At 27.0% G+C, this 16,422-nt stretch overlaps 10 protein-coding genes across 10 annotated transcripts; 5 read left to right on the top strand and 5 right to left on the bottom strand.

Moving 5' to 3' along the window:
• Positions 1-37: 37 nt before the first annotated feature.
• T551_01494 (pyruvate dehydrogenase (acetyl-transferring) E1 component, alpha subunit) lies at positions 38-1,475 on the bottom strand (the record flags this gene model as incomplete). The annotated part of the gene is made up of 5 exons (XM_018373757.1): positions 38-122; positions 166-273; positions 317-445; positions 493-1,164; positions 1,236-1,475. 5 exons carry the CDS (start codon positions 1,473-1,475, stop codon positions 42-44), a joined length of 1,230 nt encoding a protein of 409 aa, XP_018229932.1. The 3' UTR covers positions 38-41.
• Positions 1,476-1,839: 364 nt separating this feature from the next.
• On the top strand, positions 1,840-3,000 carry T551_01495 (metalloendopeptidase; the record flags this gene model as incomplete). The annotated part of the gene is made up of 7 exons (XM_018373758.1): positions 1,840-2,005; positions 2,054-2,098; positions 2,143-2,351; positions 2,397-2,682; positions 2,731-2,762; positions 2,812-2,885; positions 2,931-3,000. The coding sequence occupies 7 exons, from the start codon at positions 1,840-1,842 to the stop codon at positions 2,998-3,000; spliced, it is 882 nt and encodes a 293-aa protein (XP_018229933.1).
• A 473-nt stretch (positions 3,001-3,473) lies between these two features.
• On the top strand, positions 3,474-5,484 carry T551_01496 (uncharacterized protein; the record flags this gene model as incomplete). Its single annotated transcript, XM_018373759.1, has 11 exons — positions 3,474-3,675; positions 3,722-3,763; positions 3,895-3,957; positions 4,004-4,121; positions 4,168-4,276; positions 4,319-4,572; positions 4,623-4,719; positions 4,762-4,822; positions 4,866-5,077; positions 5,121-5,165; positions 5,206-5,484. 11 exons carry the CDS (start codon positions 3,474-3,476, stop codon positions 5,482-5,484), a joined length of 1,482 nt encoding a protein of 493 aa, XP_018229934.1.
• A 118-nt stretch (positions 5,485-5,602) lies between these two features.
• Positions 5,603-6,783, bottom strand: T551_01497 (uncharacterized protein; the record flags this gene model as incomplete). Its single annotated transcript, XM_018373760.1, has 4 exons — positions 5,603-6,141; positions 6,186-6,384; positions 6,429-6,517; positions 6,561-6,783. The coding sequence occupies 4 exons, from the start codon at positions 6,781-6,783 to the stop codon at positions 5,603-5,605; spliced, it is 1,050 nt and encodes a 349-aa protein (XP_018229935.1).
• A 385-nt stretch (positions 6,784-7,168) lies between these two features.
• On the top strand, positions 7,169-8,619 carry T551_01498 (mRNA guanylyltransferase; the record flags this gene model as incomplete). The annotated part of the gene is made up of 8 exons (XM_018373761.1): positions 7,169-7,280; positions 7,330-7,384; positions 7,429-7,525; positions 7,573-7,791; positions 7,836-7,915; positions 7,961-8,101; positions 8,148-8,369; positions 8,415-8,619. The coding sequence occupies 8 exons, from the start codon at positions 7,169-7,171 to the stop codon at positions 8,617-8,619; spliced, it is 1,131 nt and encodes a 376-aa protein (XP_018229936.1).
• A 304-nt stretch (positions 8,620-8,923) lies between these two features.
• T551_01499 (protein translocase subunit TIM13) lies at positions 8,924-9,328 on the top strand (the record flags this gene model as incomplete). Its single annotated transcript, XM_018373762.1, has 4 exons — positions 8,924-9,001; positions 9,050-9,118; positions 9,163-9,215; positions 9,262-9,328. The coding sequence occupies 4 exons, from the start codon at positions 8,924-8,926 to the stop codon at positions 9,326-9,328; spliced, it is 267 nt and encodes an 88-aa protein (XP_018229937.1).
• A 121-nt stretch (positions 9,329-9,449) lies between these two features.
• T551_01500 (ribonuclease) lies at positions 9,450-10,672 on the bottom strand (the record flags this gene model as incomplete). Its single annotated transcript, XM_018373763.1, has 7 exons — positions 9,450-9,567; positions 9,617-9,795; positions 9,841-9,962; positions 10,008-10,026; positions 10,078-10,158; positions 10,201-10,347; positions 10,397-10,672. The coding sequence occupies 7 exons, from the start codon at positions 10,670-10,672 to the stop codon at positions 9,450-9,452; spliced, it is 942 nt and encodes a 313-aa protein (XP_018229938.1).
• Positions 10,673-11,023: 351 nt separating this feature from the next.
• On the bottom strand, positions 11,024-12,996 carry T551_01501 (uncharacterized protein; the record flags this gene model as incomplete). Its single annotated transcript, XM_018373764.1, has 13 exons — positions 11,024-11,124; positions 11,166-11,280; positions 11,327-11,424; positions 11,465-11,666; positions 11,711-11,793; positions 11,836-12,204; positions 12,250-12,321; positions 12,374-12,434; positions 12,476-12,515; positions 12,561-12,616; positions 12,659-12,680; positions 12,728-12,942; positions 12,994-12,996. The coding sequence occupies 13 exons, from the start codon at positions 12,994-12,996 to the stop codon at positions 11,024-11,026; spliced, it is 1,437 nt and encodes a 478-aa protein (XP_018229939.1).
• A 309-nt stretch (positions 12,997-13,305) lies between these two features.
• On the bottom strand, positions 13,306-14,295 carry T551_01502 (uncharacterized protein; the record flags this gene model as incomplete). Its single annotated transcript, XM_018373765.1, has 1 exon — positions 13,306-14,295. One exon carries the CDS (start codon positions 14,293-14,295, stop codon positions 13,306-13,308), a length of 990 nt encoding a protein of 329 aa, XP_018229940.1.
• A 540-nt stretch (positions 14,296-14,835) lies between these two features.
• T551_01503 (snoRNA-binding rRNA-processing protein UTP6) lies at positions 14,836-16,357 on the top strand (the record flags this gene model as incomplete). Its single annotated transcript, XM_018373766.1, has 4 exons — positions 14,836-14,868; positions 14,921-15,113; positions 15,157-15,325; positions 15,373-16,357. 4 exons carry the CDS (start codon positions 14,836-14,838, stop codon positions 16,355-16,357), a joined length of 1,380 nt encoding a protein of 459 aa, XP_018229941.1.
• Positions 16,358-16,422: the final 65 nt, after the last annotated feature.

The following is a 16,422-nucleotide window of genomic DNA, read 5'->3' on the forward strand; positions in this document are numbered from 1 at the left end:
GAAAAAAGTGTTTAAAATAAATTTAATATGAAAACATAAAGTTATACATTTTTTAAAATGTCTTTAGAAAAATAAACTTCACCAGACCAGCGGCCACGAAATGTTTCTGGATTGGTTCCAGGCTATAAAAAATGGTTAAAAAAGAAAAAAAGAGAGAGAAAATACCAGATAAATGTCACTGAAAAGTATTGCAGGATCAGAAGAAGGGAATTCGCTTTCTTCAGCATGCTTAACTTCTTTATCTACAAAAGTTCGGGCATTTTTTTCAATATCCTTGAATTTTTTAAAAAAAGAATTAGATAAGAAAATATCATACCTTCAATTCAGACTCAGTAGCAGCATTAAGATCAAGAATAACATCTTTCAAGCCTGAAATGCAGTCATTCGTGCTACGTACATGTTGAATCTCTTCACGTGTACGATATGTAGTTCCTGGATCAGACATCTATAAACGATAAATTACTAACCAAAATAAAAAGTATTAAAGCATACAGAATGCCCACCATAGCGATATGTAAGAATTTCCATTACAATTGGTCCATTCTTAAGCGTATATTCTTTTACAAAAGCAGATGCTTGTTTAACAGCAAGAACATTCATTCCATCTACCTGGATACCAGGTATATATTGACCACGTTTATAATATTCAACCATTGCACTGCTGCGTTCTGCAGATGTTCCCATCCCATACTTGTTATTTTCACATCCAAAAACAACTGGAATATTCCATAATTTGGCCATATTAAAAGCTTCAAATACTTGACCTTGATTTGCAGCACCGTCTCCATAAAGAGCAAATGTAGTATTAGGCTTATTCAGATATTTCATAGCAAATGCTATTCCTGCACCTACAGGAACTTGTGCACCAACAATTCCATTGCCTCCATAAAAGTTTTTTCCAAATATGTGCATCGAGCCTCCTTTCCCTCGAGAAGCTCCACCTACACGACCCAAAAGCTCCGCAATAATGGACCTAACAGGAACACCACGGATATATGCAAATCCATGACATCGATATGATGTAATTACCTGATCTTCTGGAGTAATCGCATGTTCAATGCCTACCGCAACAGCCTCTTGTCCTATAGACAAGTGACAGAATCCACGTATTTTCTTCGATTTATATAGCAAATCAGACGCTGTCTCCATACGCCTTATTACTACCTAAAGGTATGTATTAGTATGTTTTTTAAATTTACTTTTATAAAAAATAATTTGCTTCTAGCACATTTTACCATATTATAATAAATTTTTAACAGCTCCTTTTTTCCAATAACAACATCTAAAGACGGACAATCAATATCATATGCTTGAAATGCCTTCTCTGGCAATTTAATATGGTATAATTCTTCATCTTCTGCTCGAGTTTTTAGTTTTTCAAGTGCTGGAGAACTTATAGAAATTGAACGTGTTCCCCTCAAACAGGACCCATAAAAAACACTAAAACCATTTATTTTAGATAAAAATCTTGTCATTTTTCCTCTAATTTAAAAGTAATTATCCTAATTTTTAATATATAGAAAATTAATAGCGTCAAAGCTCCAATTACTCGAAATTCGAGTAAAAATTAAATCTTAATAATTTTGAGGAATAATTATATAAGAAAATCATAAGTATTATTTTCATTTATTAAAAGACTAGAAAGTAACGTTTTTAAGAAATAAATATTTTCTTTTTAAAGTTAATATATATTATTTAGAAATAAAAAATAGGATTTTTTTTCATTTTTAAAGATATATTTTTGCAAATTTTATGAATAGAAGGAAATAATTATCATTCCATAAAAAAATTAAAGGTTTTATTTTAATTAAAACATTTTTTTTGGAAATTTACCATAATATGTTTTCATTGATCTGTAAACGGTTTAAAAATATAAATTCCAATCAAGCTTTCACAAACAGACGATATTTTTTTCAGAAATGGTATCCGGGAAGTTATAGCAATTATAAAAGTTTTAAACGTGAAGGTTTTTCATCAAAAAATAGAAAAAATTGGTATATTGCTGGTATATATCTTATTTTGAGTTTTCAGAAAATTATTGAATATAAAATAGCTATAGTTTCTGTAGCTGCAGGAGCATATTATGTATCACATCTAGGTTTTTTTTTCGAATTATATAAATGAAAAGTTAAACATGTTTAGAATATGTTCCTGTATCAAACAGAAGAAGATTTAACGATGTTTCTCCTCAAATGGAAAAACGGTTATCACAACAAACATATCTTCAGATTATGCGTCAATATAAGGGACGGATTTTACCCCTTAATCATCCAATATCACGTCGTGTACAACAAGTAATGGCAAGACTAATCAATGCATCGAAGTTAACAAATGTGGAATGGGAAATTCATGTTTTTGAATAATGTTGCCATTGATGTGAATTTAAACGTGTATAGGTCATTGATGATCCTCAACGTAATGCTTTTATTCTTCCTGGAGGGAAAGTATTTGTTTTTTCAGGAATATTACCCATTTGTAAAAATGAAGATGGTCTTGCTGTAGTTCTTGCTCATGAAACAGCTCATCAAATTGCCCGTCACTCTGCAGAAAAACTATCTTTTACAAAACTTGTTCTTTTTGGTTATTTTATTGTATCTCTTTTTTATGATCCATCCATTTTGAGTAGAGCTATTGTAGATCTCTGTTTTCTAAAACCTAATTCTAGGAAATTAGAAACAGAAGGTAATATTTCTTTTTTATATATTTTATTTAATATATAATTTATTATAGCGGATTATATAGGATTAATACTTATGAGCGAGGTTTTTTTTTATTCTGCAATATTTTTATTTATAATAATTTATAACTAAGGCATGTTATGATCCAAATGAAGCACCTCGCCTATGGAAAAGAATGTCTATGGCTGAAACTAAAGCACCACCAAAGTATTATCATACTTTTACAAAGCATTAATTCTTATCTTTCATTAGATGGCTTAGCACTCATCCTACAAATGAAAATCGTATTGCTAAGATTAATCAATGGATACCCGAGGTATGAATACTTTCATTAATTGGTAATATATTTTTTACTTTTCCAAACAGGCATACAATAAATTTACAGAAAATGATTGTTTTAGATATTCCAGGAAATTTTTAAAATCAATAAGTTATTTTTAAAAAAAAAAAACTTTTAGAAACGAACACTTCATTATAATGAATATCTCTAATGAAAATTTTACGAGATAAATTTAATAAAAGAAATTAATAAAATAACTATATTTATTAACCCTTCAAGAGGTTTTAGAGTTTCAGAAAAATTTATTGTCTACACTTTATAATTATACCATTATAAATATTACACTACATCATAAACTTCTAATTCTATAAATAAATAATTAAAATAAATTAAAATACTAAAACTACACTAACAGATACCATTCTTCTTATTGGTATCTTATAAAAATAAAACTTGCTTTATTTTTTTAAAATATTAAACTTTCTCCTTTCCATCTTACGTATAACGAATTTATAATGAAGCATGAAAAAGCACCTAAATCATTTGAACTATCACATCTTATTGTAAAAGAAAAAGAAAATGTCAGTGATAGTGAAGATATAGAGGTTTATGGAGGATATTCAGTGTTTATTAAGAATAAAGAAGAAACACTTAATGAAAAACGTCAATGGGCAGTCAAAATAATCTTATTAGCATTAATTTCAAGTTTTTCTCTTGGTAATATAATTTTATTACACATATAAAAGCTTATGATGTGTTATAGGTATTTATTATTTTGAAAATATTTTTCATTCTGGGATATATGGTATATACAAGGTTCTAATGATATATATATTAGCATAAAATAATAAAGAAAGGGATTAAATATAGAGGAACCGTGGCTCACTTTATTCAAGGGTATATATGTATGTTTATTAAAGATTTAATATATTTTAGGGGCTTATATGTTAATTAATTCTTTGATTCCAATAATATTTATTTTCATTATTGAAAAATACGGTATATATCTATAAAAACACAGAAAAATACATCCAATATGTAACAGGAATACGTTTTTCTCCAATATATATTACAGGCACTATATTTTTAGGTCATTGTCTTTGTATTGTTGGAATATTTTTGCACATGAAATATTTTACTCTTTTAGGACTGTTTATATCCAAGTAATTATATTTTTGAAAAAAAACATGATTAACAATATTTATTCAGTTTTTGTATTAATCCACTTGTTATGTTGCAAGAAATACTTATAATTGAAATATTTCAGCAAGATAAACTGGGTTTTCTCATTTCAATTATACTAAGTATTCAGAAATTAGTAAGGAATGTGCATTACATATTCAAGAATTAACATATTAAGATTGAATTTATATTTTCTTTTTTAAAAAATAATTTTGATAAAAATTTAATACAAAACAAAATCTTTTTTGTTACTTCTTTGATGTTGTCGTTATTTTCTTTTTTTCTATCTCTAATTTACAACAAAGCAATAAATAAAAACAAGAAAGTCTTATACGTATTCATTAACAAAAAAGGAGTTTTTAAAAATATAGAAACAATGTCAGTTTATTTTTGGTGGTATTTATTAGTTTGTTTTTCATGTAGTTGTATTTGGTATGGTTAATTATTTTATTCAATTAATCACTAACATTCTTTCTCTTAAGGAATCCTTTTGTCAGTTTTTTGACTAAAATTAAGCATACCTACTTTTTAGAAAATATAATTACAGCAGATTTTTCGTCTAGGATTTTATTATTATCTGTATTTCTATGTTTTTTTGTTACTATTGACTCAAATTTTTAGTTTTTATTATATCCCATAATAGGATGGGTTAATGATCATTATGGTCATCGTCTTATAATACGTAAGTTTTTTTTATAAATTCCAATATATTATAATGTTTAAAGTAATGATTTCACTGTTTATGTCATTATTAAGTTTTATGTCTTTATTACTACCAATTAAATCAAATATAGTTTTCATTACTCTATTTTCTCTTGGACAAGGCGTCTCGTCTATTATTTTAATTATACTAACTTTATATATTTCAAAAAACGTATTAATAGCATTTGGGTTTTATAAAACTATAGAAATATCTGGAAATACTATAATGGATTCTGTACGTTTATTAAAATTATTTAATATCAAACTTATTTTGTTAGCTAGTAAATATTGTATTAAATTTAAAAAAGAAAAGAACTTTAAATGTTATATATAAAATAATTAAGAAAATACTAATATTTGTAGAATACGGATATTAACCTTATTGTTATGCTATTTACCACATTAAATATGTTTTCACTGGTGTTTCTTGCTTCATTCTATCGACATGATAGCCTTTACAACAAAAGATATATCAATAATTGCCTTTTTACTTTATTTAACAAAAAATCTAAAATAATATACCAAGATATAATATTTAGATCAAAAGAAATTTCATTGAAATTAACTAAAATCTTTCTAGGACTCATTGTCACTGGGTTAATTTTAACTTGGATATTATATATCATTACAATTTCACAATGAAATTTCACAATGTTTCTCATTTAAAAACTATAAAATCATATATTTACGTTAAATTTATTAAAATATAAATGTATTTAAGAATTGTGTAATGATTCCGCTAAACTGTATTTAATATATACTATAATAACAAAGTATATTCACCTTTTCTTTTTAAGTATCTCTCTTTTATCTTATTAATTTCTTCGGATGATCTTTTTTGTTGACTATCAATGACTAGCTTTTCATGTTTCAAACGCTCTATTTCTTCCCTTTCTTTCTCCGTTTTTTTAATCTGTTCTTGAATTAATAAAAATTCCCTTTCCCTTCTCTGTGCATCAAAAGGTTTTGAAGTAAATTTAGAATTATAAGAATTTCTTTGCATTTTTAAAAATTCTTGTGATACTTTTATAGACTTTTTAGCTACATTAAGTCCAGCAGACAAAAGTTGTCTTTTATCTACAACTTCACCATCATCATTCACAATAACATTAGCACCCTTTTCATTTAACTCTTTCGCTATTTCTTCTGCTGTTCTCTCTTTCGAAGTTTCTTCAGTTACTTTTGAAATTTTATGGGATTTTGAAATTGCTTTAATTACTTCATTATGATCTTTTTCTGTTTCTTCAAGAATATTTCTATAAAATGATATAATTCCCTTGGATTTTTTTTTCATTAAAGCTTATTTTATTAAAAAAATCTAAATTTAATTATTTAAAACCCACCTTCTCTTGCATTTTCTTCTTCTTCAAAGCGACTTAACTCTTCTTGTTGTTTTTTATACGCATCTGTAATGAATTTTTCTTTATCATTATAGATATCGCCCTCGGCTTGTCTTTCTATTTGAAGCATTTTCTCTTGAGCTCTTAATCTATCACGTTCCCTTATAGATGCTAATCTGAAAAACTTATCCATATACTTTGGCTACAAAAAATAAATATCAAAACAAAAAAAAAACATTAGTATACCTTTCTCTGTTCCTTGTCTTCTTCTGTTTCTGTTCTTCGCTTTTTTTGCGCATCTTTCATTTCATCATATATTTCATCATATTCATAAACTAAATGTAATTTTTTTTTTGAAAAAAAAAAAAAACCTTATACCTGAAGGATCAATTTCTCGATCATAGTCGTTATCTTTATTATTTTTATATGAAAACTGAGAATGCAAATTTAGCTCTTGATTTACTACTTTTGTTCTATCTTCAAAAAAGTTTTCATCAGTGCTCTCATCTTCTTCTCCAAAAAGCGATAAACCCACAGTCCTTTGTGTATTTTTAGGAATTTTACTGCTTTTTGAAATATTAAGTCCAAATTGAATACTCATTATAAATATAATTTTTAATAATGTTCACGAATAAATTAAATTCTTAGAGCCAAAAAAAGAAAAATAAATAAAAATATATATATATACTTATTTATTATATTTATAATTGATACTTTTTTTGATAAAAAAGCTGTAAATTATGTATTTCACAAAAATTTTTTTAAATACTAAAAATTCCTAATTTTCATGAGATTTAAAATTTAAAAAAAAAAAATCATGAAAAATACCTAAAAAGAAATATCTCTTTTGTATTCTTAATTTATGTTTTTCTTCACTTCTAAGATCATTTTTTAACAATTTTTTATAATATAAAAAAATTGGTAGTTACTAATCATCGATCAACCTTATCATTTTCCAATATTTCATTAAAATAACAAAAAAGCCTATGAAAGACCATTATTCCTACATTAAAGGCAGTAAGATCAATGGTCAAGAGCTTTATGACCTTAGAGATCGAGTCCGAAGACTTTTGCAGCGTTCAAACGACTCTTTTCCAGGTTTTTTAAGTTTTTTAAATGATATATCTTTGATAGCCTTATTTTTTAGGATCTCAACCTGTCAGTTTCTCAAAATGCCATATACAGACTCTTATGAATAATGAGTATATGAATGCCTTTTTTCTTTTGAAATTGATGATTTATAAAGTTATTATTTATGTGAAAAATCAGATGGTCTTCGTGCACTTTTATATGTGATTGCAGAAAAAGATAGCTTTAAAAAATCATGGGAAAAAGTATATTTGGTACTTTTATTTATTTTAATGGACTTTTATCTTATATTTTTCTAAAGATTGATCGAAAAAATGATTATTATCAAGTTTCAAATCTTCATTTTCCAGTTTTAAACGATCCATCTTTTCGAAATTTTCATAATGACACGTTATTGGATGGAGAATTAATTTTAGATGAATATGAAGAAGGAAGAAGAATTTTGAGGTATCTTGTTTTTGATTGTCTTTCTGTTCAGGGTAAATTATTGTTAAATAAACCTTTGGATAAACGACTTGGAGTAGAAATTTTTTTTTACCTAAATAAGAATTCTAATATCTAAAGTACTTAAAGGAAAATATTCTAAATCCGTTGAATGCATTTTGTTCTAAATATTCTCACTTTATACAAAACATGCCATTCAGGTACTTGAAAAATGAAGAAAAGAGCTATATTTGACAAATATCAAGTATTGAATTTAAAAGAATGGAGCTTTCTTATGCAATTGAAATGATGTTTAAAGATATTATTCCGTCTCTTCGGCACAAAAATGATGGGCTTATATTTACATGTCTTAATGCTCCTTATACATGTGGAACTGATGAAACCCTGTAAGAACAGTTTTTCTACATTCTATTAGATTTCTTATATTTTAAGTTTAAAATGGAAACCTCCTAATGAAAATTCTGTAGATTTTTTATTAAATTTACAATTTCCATTATTACCTGGAAGTTTGAATGATTATAACTATGATTCTATGCCTAAATTTAAACTTTCTGTCTGGGAAGGTGGAAATAAATACTCTGAAATGTACGATATGTATGTTAGCCCTGAAGAATGGGAACAAATGAAAGCATTAGGTGAACCTCTTAACCATAGGTTTAAGAAATTACTACATCACTCATTTTATTCATAGTTTTATAGATTAGTTGAATGTATTTGCGATTCTAAAAAAAGATGGCGTTTTTATAGATTTCGAGATGATAAATCTCATGGAAACTTCATAGATGTTGTACTAAATGTGTTAAAAAGTATTGATGATGGAGTAGACAAAGAAGAACTAAAAAATGCTGCATATGAAATTAAAAAGCAATTTAAGGCACGGGCTGCAAATAAATCAAAAACATAAAAGCACTTTATGATTAAATTTTATGAAAAAAATATAAACAATATATTCACAATAACTACATCCTCTATTTTAATAAAACACAATTTTTTTTTAAGTTTTTATTTTTGTTAAATAATAGTTCAACATATCAATTTTTAGAAAAATATAATTTTCAAACTTCAACAATATTATATCAAGCAATAAGGTATAATAGGGGATATTTTGTTTCAGCACATAATTCAAATTTACTTTTTTTTATTCGTTTTAGTTGAAGACTTTTCTATCCGAACGAAAAATCTCGAACACTCGAAATATTATAACTTCAATGGAGGACAAAAAACAAGCTTTGATGCAAGCGATCAAAAAAGAGCTTGCAGTTGCAAATGCAGCAGAGTTAATTGGAGTAAATATCTCTTTTTATTTAATAAGTAATAATTTTATGGTTTTTTAGAAATTAAACAAAACATGTTATGATCGATGTATTCCTAAGCCTGGAAATCGCTTTGAAAGCACTGAACATGTTTTTTAATATATATATATACTACTTTATTGACTCTTTAACAGACATGTGTCTCGAAATGCATAGCAAGATATATGGATGCATGGAATATTGTAAGGTGTGTATAAAAATCTTCTATTATTATCAAAATGCCAATTATTTAGTCGGACATATATTGCTAGGATTCAAAAAGAAAGACAAGCACAGTCATTAGGACTTGATGATGTTTAAACCAAAATAAATAATTTTCTGGATTGTACAGGTCAAAATAAAATTTCATTATCAGTCATTATTCCATATATTTCAAAAAAAGTAAAGCATTTTCGGAGTACTGATCATTTTTAATTAAATTTTAAATGTTTTGAATATCATATTTTTTAAGAATATATTGTTTCGTAGCACAGTTTACTTCTTTACACAACTCTTTTTGTTTCTTGGTGGATTTATATTCAAAGTCTAGACCACTTGCCCTTAAAAAATAAGAAAAATAAGCAAACTCAAAGCGTATATTAGAATTACCTTTCAATTGCACTGATAGGTACTATAAAATCTGTTAATTTTGTATTGTCATCTATTTTTGCATTTGGAAAAACAAAAGAGCCTATTGCTACAGAGTCTTTCCTCGAATCATTTTCCGCATAGATAACAGTGAAAAAATGTGTTGGAACTGCAACATTAGGTGGGCTACCTATCATTTCCTTTGTATAATTAGTCATAAAATTTGTTAAAAATTAAAATAATACATATGAAACTCTCCATTTTCCATCTGGGTCTTTCTTTGGAAGATATAAAGGACCTATAACAAGATAAACAGATGTGTAATTAGAGGTTAGATCTCGGCAAAAACTTTCAAAACGCTCCCAATCTTCAGTCATTAATATTTAAAAATAAAAATGCCCATTATACATACAATTTCGATTAAACCCTTCCTAAATAGCATTATAAGCACTAAAAGTGATAAAAAATCAATATAAACTTACTCCTACTTGTGGAGCAATATTTGTAAGATAAAATGTTTCATCAAGAGCTTCCTGTGAAAACTTTGCATTTGCTGCAGGAGCCTTAGCATATTAATAGCCATGCATTTCACTCATATAACTCACAAGATGCCCTCTATCATATCCACTTTTAAAATAATCACTTAATTTAGCACGAAACTTCTCAGGTATATAAGAATCTTCTTTAAATTTTGAATATTTGCGATTTCCATGAATAGTTTTTAAAGATGTTGGAGTAATATGAACCAAAACCTTTGTAGAATATCAGGAAACATTTTTGATCCAAAAAATACTAGTATACCCAAGCAGGGACTTTCAAACGTCTATCATAGTAAGAAATATATCCTTTTCGAACTAAACAATCGCTGATAGGCCTCGGATTAGAATACTGATACAAACCAGGAGGATTAACTGGACTTTTACTGCCATAGTTTGGAATTCTAGGTTCTGATTCAATTGTATTTGGTACTTTTATAAATTGTTTATTTAACAAATAAATAGAAGAAAAAGTAATTATTCCTCCACTTAAAACGCCAATACTAAATAAACCTATCAAATTCCGTTTATCTTTTATCATGTATAATCCTTTTAAACTTATTTATAGATTTTAATTAACTCCAAATATAAAAACATCAATTTTAAAAGATATCTAGAAAATGTTATTTAATAAAGATTATTTAAATTAAAACCCGTATTATTTCTATATACTTTATATTGAATAAGTAAAATAGAATACAAAGTAATCTACAATGATAAACTATTAAATAAAATAAATCATAAGATTTAAATAAAAAAATAAATATAGAAAATTATATATTAAATATTTTTGTAAGACAAAAACATATTATTAAGAAAATAATTATTTTTCTTGAGTTTTAGACCTAAAAGCAGGTCCAAAAATAAATAAAACTATATATATTATTATTAATCAAATTGAAGATAGAGAAATACTAAAGGGAACAAAATAGGAAAAAATATTAAGAGAAGCAAGAATGATAATAAAAAGAGATAATTTGCCTTTTAAAGATACTAAAATAAGTCAATATATTTCTATATAAAAATAAACAAACTTTTTATAAACCCATGAAGAATGGCAGCAATAACTAGAAGAGGAAAAGATAGATTGATATTAGCAGCTTGCGGTTCTTCTGAATAAGAAGTCTCAATATATTGTTCAAGACCATCCTGGATAAAAGTTAGTAAATAGAAACTTAATATAAGTCATATTTACCAATACTAATGTTTCTGCAAATCCTAGAATAATATGAGATAAGAAGGGAATCAAATGATGAAAAAATTCTTTAGTAGTAAATGCCATCCAAAATAGCGCTAATGATCGTCAAGAATATTACTAAATTAGATTTTTTACCTATTATATAAACAGGATACATTATGACAGGATGAAGAAGCTTTTTTTCAACTTTATTACATTTTAATCGTTTTATAAATAACTTAGATTGAATTTTATAATATAAAATCGCCAAAACTACACCAAGAGTATGAAAAAGTAATGAAATATATGTTTCTGGCACATCTAACTTATATGTTTGCATTAATGAAAATGGATGAGCCTATCTAAAATTAACTAAAAAAAAATTATAATAATATTACTTACAAACAATATAAGGAATGATGTACTAAATAAAACAATTTTGCTTAGAATGATGAATAAAACTACATAATCTCTAATTAAAATATCTAAATATTAACAGGTAGATCCAAATTACAAGAAAACAATACCCCAAGACATTTTCAATATTGACATGAAAACATATTTTAGTGGTTTTCTATCCTCTATACAAGCAATAAAACGTGAAGAACCTGTTATCCATCGCAGTCTAGATAATCTTTTATTTAAAATGACTTCAGGCGATGCTTCTTTTAGTACTACTATTCCTAATATAAATATACAACTCGATAAAGCAAATACAATCCAAAATGACCATATAGTATCCTTATATTTTTCTATAAGCAAACCAAGCATAGGACCCGTATGAAGCCCTAGCATAATAGAACTTTGAAGTAAAACCCCAGGAAAAGAAACTTTGGTTTCATTAAATATATCGAATATTGAAAGTCTACATGAACTAAAAACTATACCCCCTAACACTTTTATGTAATTAGTTTAAAATTCTTCTTTAACACTTAACCTACATCCACTTAAAAATCGAAGCACAGCTGTCGTTAAAGTTTGGTATGATGATATTACAAGACATAAATTAACAGCTATTATATTTTATTTTTCAGTAAAATGAAGATTGAAAAATGTCTTACATACCCATAAATACGAAAACAAATACCAAAAATAATCTTTTATGTCCATAATATTTCGATAAGGGCTTTAATACTTTAGCATATAAAATAATATAAGTAAACTTACTGCACCAATCAATGGTCCGAATGCAAGTCCGATTAGCATTCTATACTTGCATTACAACACTTTGAGAAATACAGAAATCATTTACACAGATAATAAAAAAAGATATCTATGTAGTTCTGGTTTAACTAATAAATGTGGTACCTTTAATAAATTAGTCTAAACATATATCCAGTTGAAATGTACATAAAACGTGAGAGATGAAAATCTTTAAACCATCAATATCTATGTCTTTAATGAATAAAAGAAACTTACATGACAAAAGTCATAAAAAATATAATAGCAAAATATAAAGCTTTCTTTTTAAAACTCCACATATATGGATGTTCAGGATCATCGTGATTAAGCTTCACTCTGTAAGGATCATCAGAAGAGACTTGTATGTTATTCTGATCTGCAGGTGTAGCCCAGTCATGTTTTACTCGAGAAATTATCTTCTCAATACAATCTTCACAAACGATTCGTTCACCCTATAAAAAAAATATTAGTTTAAATATATAGATAATGCATTAAAGAAATACCATGTAATGGAGTCTAATCCTTTAAAAGTACTTAAACATTTATTTTCCTAAAAACGATAATAAAACACGACGTAAAAAATACGATAACAATAAAGCTTTAAATATTGATATATTTTTATATGAATATAAAAAAACCAAAGATAATATATTTTAAATATAAAAAGATCCAAAATCCTATAAACTTAAGAACATGTGTTTCTTTCAAAAAAAAAATAAATTGACAACCAACAAATTATGATTAATAAACCCTTAATAAAAATATGCCAAAAGGATAACAGCAACTAAAATACCTAAATGCTTATTCAGAAATACCTAAATTGCAGCAATGTTGTAATCATAATTTTTATTTTGCAGAACAACAGGAGACAATATTTCAAGAGAAGGATCGTCATCAAATTCATGATTTTTATCAGAGTTAAAAATATCTAAAGCACCTGCAGACGCGGCCGATTCTTGAGAGGGGTTTAGTGATAAACGTGTTATATCATTCATCGCATAATCATCTGTTTCAAGAACAATATGTGTTTTTGAATCATTCTTTGTTTTAACAAAAAGATCCTCAAATAAGCCATACTTCTTTTCAAACATTTCAAGCCGTTTTCTTGTTTCTTCAAGTTCCTCTTTTAAAGATGTTACCTCGGAATATATAGCTTCTACCTCAAAAGATTTTTCCATCGATGTTTCCAATTGATGATTCACCACATCCAATGTCTCCAAAGGAGCCTTCTTATTTTCTTTATCTAAAGTTTCTAAAGGTATATGCGATTCACGAACTTTAAACGGATCAGTAGGTAACCATTCGGTACACGATTGAAAAGTAGTTGAAAACGTCGAGGCATTTGAAATAACATCATGCAGTGTTTTTTCAGTTGATATATCTTTATTTTTCTTAGGAAAAGGCATACGTCTTCTTACTTTTGTTGAGTTTTTTTGCTGACGCAAAGAACGTGAATGTACATATTTTTTCGTCAGCAAACGCCTATTCCTTCGTTTCAATGACTCTTGATAATCACTCTTTGCTCTGATCCAGGCATGTTTTACATTATTAATAATAGTTGAGACAAATTTTGTCAGTTTCCTTTTATTTGGATGATTTTGATTGATTTTTTGCAATTGATTTGTGTTTTCCAAAGAATGTATAGTTTTCTCTTCTTTTTTTAGAGAACATGCCTTACCTTCGATAAAAAATGCCTCTGAATCTTTATTTTCTACTTCAAATACTTTTTTTTCTGGTATTTGATTGTCTATATCGTTTTTTGATTTATCATTACTAGATGTCAAATAAATCATAGATTTATTCATTTTACACAGAAAAAGCGTCTAGAAGGATACTGTACTCCTAAAAATAGCCTTTTAATCAAATATTAACATTATCTTAATACTTTCAAGAAATTCTTACCTTTTCCCGTATAAATGTCTAATACGTAATTTCGATATAATATAATAAATGACTGTAATGGCTAAAAACTGTGATAAATATTAAAGCTAATACTGATAAAAATATGTATAAAATATACATTTCTATACATAAATAACAATTAAACACGAAATTTACAGCTTTTACATGTATTTTTGTTTTGTTTTTTGTAAAATACAAAAACTTGTTTCAGTTATAAATTTTAGGGTTAAGTTAGGTTTAATAAAGTTAAGGTTCAATAGGGAGAAATGAACGTCAAAAAAATGATGAAAATTGAAACATAAAAAAAGAAAGAATAAATGATTATTTTGAGAATAAATTCTTTAAAAATATTTTTTAAAAGGTACATTTTAATTAAAAGTTTTTTTTTTTTAAAAAAAGTCTAAAAAATATAGTAAAAAAGTTGTAAATTTTTAAAATAGAAAATGGCGGAAAAAGCACAATATTACCTTGAAAAGGTATATTTATAAATGTTTTTATTTGTTCTATGTTATTGAATGATATTTTTAGTCTTTTCCTGAAATACTTGATCTGCAGAAGAAAAAAATATTTACACCTGTGGAAATAAATTCAATTTTAAAAAAAAGAAGCGAATTTGAACATGCACTATCACGCAGAATTGTGAAAAAGAGTGATTTTTTGAAATATATAGAGTATGAAATGAATTTAGAAGCATTGCGCAAAAAAAGAGCAAAAAGATTAAGTTTTTCAATATAATTTTTTATAAAAGAATCTTATTTCAATAGATATTAAAGGAAAGCCAACAATTTCAGATTGGGGAGGTGTACGGCGTATTTTTCTTATTTTTGAAAGAGCTACAAAAAAATTCCATGGTGATATTGATTTATGGTTTCAGTATATCCATTATGCACAGCATGAAAAATCGACAAAGATCATCGGAAGAGTTATTGCTTCGTAAATATAATATAAAGAAGTATTTTTCATTGTTAAAATATAAATAGAGCATTACAATTCCATCCTACAAAACCTAAATTATGGATATTTGCAGGATACCATGAATTAAACTGGAACAACAATATGTCTGCCGCACGAGCAACAATGCAACGAGGCTTACGATTAAACATGCATTCTCCTGAGCTTTGGACTGAATACTGTAGAATGGAACTGCTTTATATTATAAAACTATCAACACGACACAAAATACTAGGAATTTACGGGACCGAGGATAATAAAAGTGATCACGAATCAATTCAAGATGAAATAGTCCAAGGCAAAGATATCGAAGAAGTAGCTCAAGAAAAAAACGTTGTCAAAACAATAAATGATGATTGTATTATTCTTTCCGAGACAGCTTTTGAGAAATACGAAAAAACTCATTCAATTGTACCTACTAATACGGATCCAAAGCAATCAAGTGGTTCAGTGCCAAATCTTCGAGATAATCCTGTAATGAATGGCGAAATTATATCTATCATAATCAAAACATCAATCCAACACATACAAAATAATATTGAATTATTAGAATCATTCTACAACATGATTGAGTCATTTGATAACCTAGAATGCAAATATAGGCTGCTTGACGAAATAGTATCCTTGATCCGAGAAGTAGCCACTATTGATCTTGCTGAAGTAGCACTTTTAACATTACCACTGCATAAATTTTTAAAAAACGTGTCCAATACATCCTTTCCTGATGCACTCAAATCATCACTTTTGGGATTCGAAACGCTCACCACACAAACTAACTGTTCTATCATGTCATATGAAAAATTCTGTCTTTTATTAAATTCATTTCTTGATAAAGAAGGGCTCGACCACAACCTTTGCATTATAATCAGCTGCTTTTTGCACACTACATTAAAGAAACTTGAAACATTAGGTCCTCTTTCTCCTAAACTTAAAAAATTACAAAAGCGCTTTACTTCTATTCCCGAAACAAACATGAATTCTGACCCAGATACAGGCTCCAGAGCACCGATCTGAGCACAAAAACACACCCTATGTTCCCAACCACACTTTCTGCATCTAAACACAGAGTTCTCTCTAGA

The sequence above is a fragment of the Pneumocystis jirovecii genome (genome assembly GCF_001477535.1).
Source record: "Pneumocystis jirovecii RU7 chromosome Unknown supercont1.6, whole genome shotgun sequence".
In the NCBI taxonomy this organism is placed as follows: Eukaryota; Fungi; Ascomycota; class Pneumocystomycetes; order Pneumocystales; family Pneumocystaceae; genus Pneumocystis; species Pneumocystis jirovecii.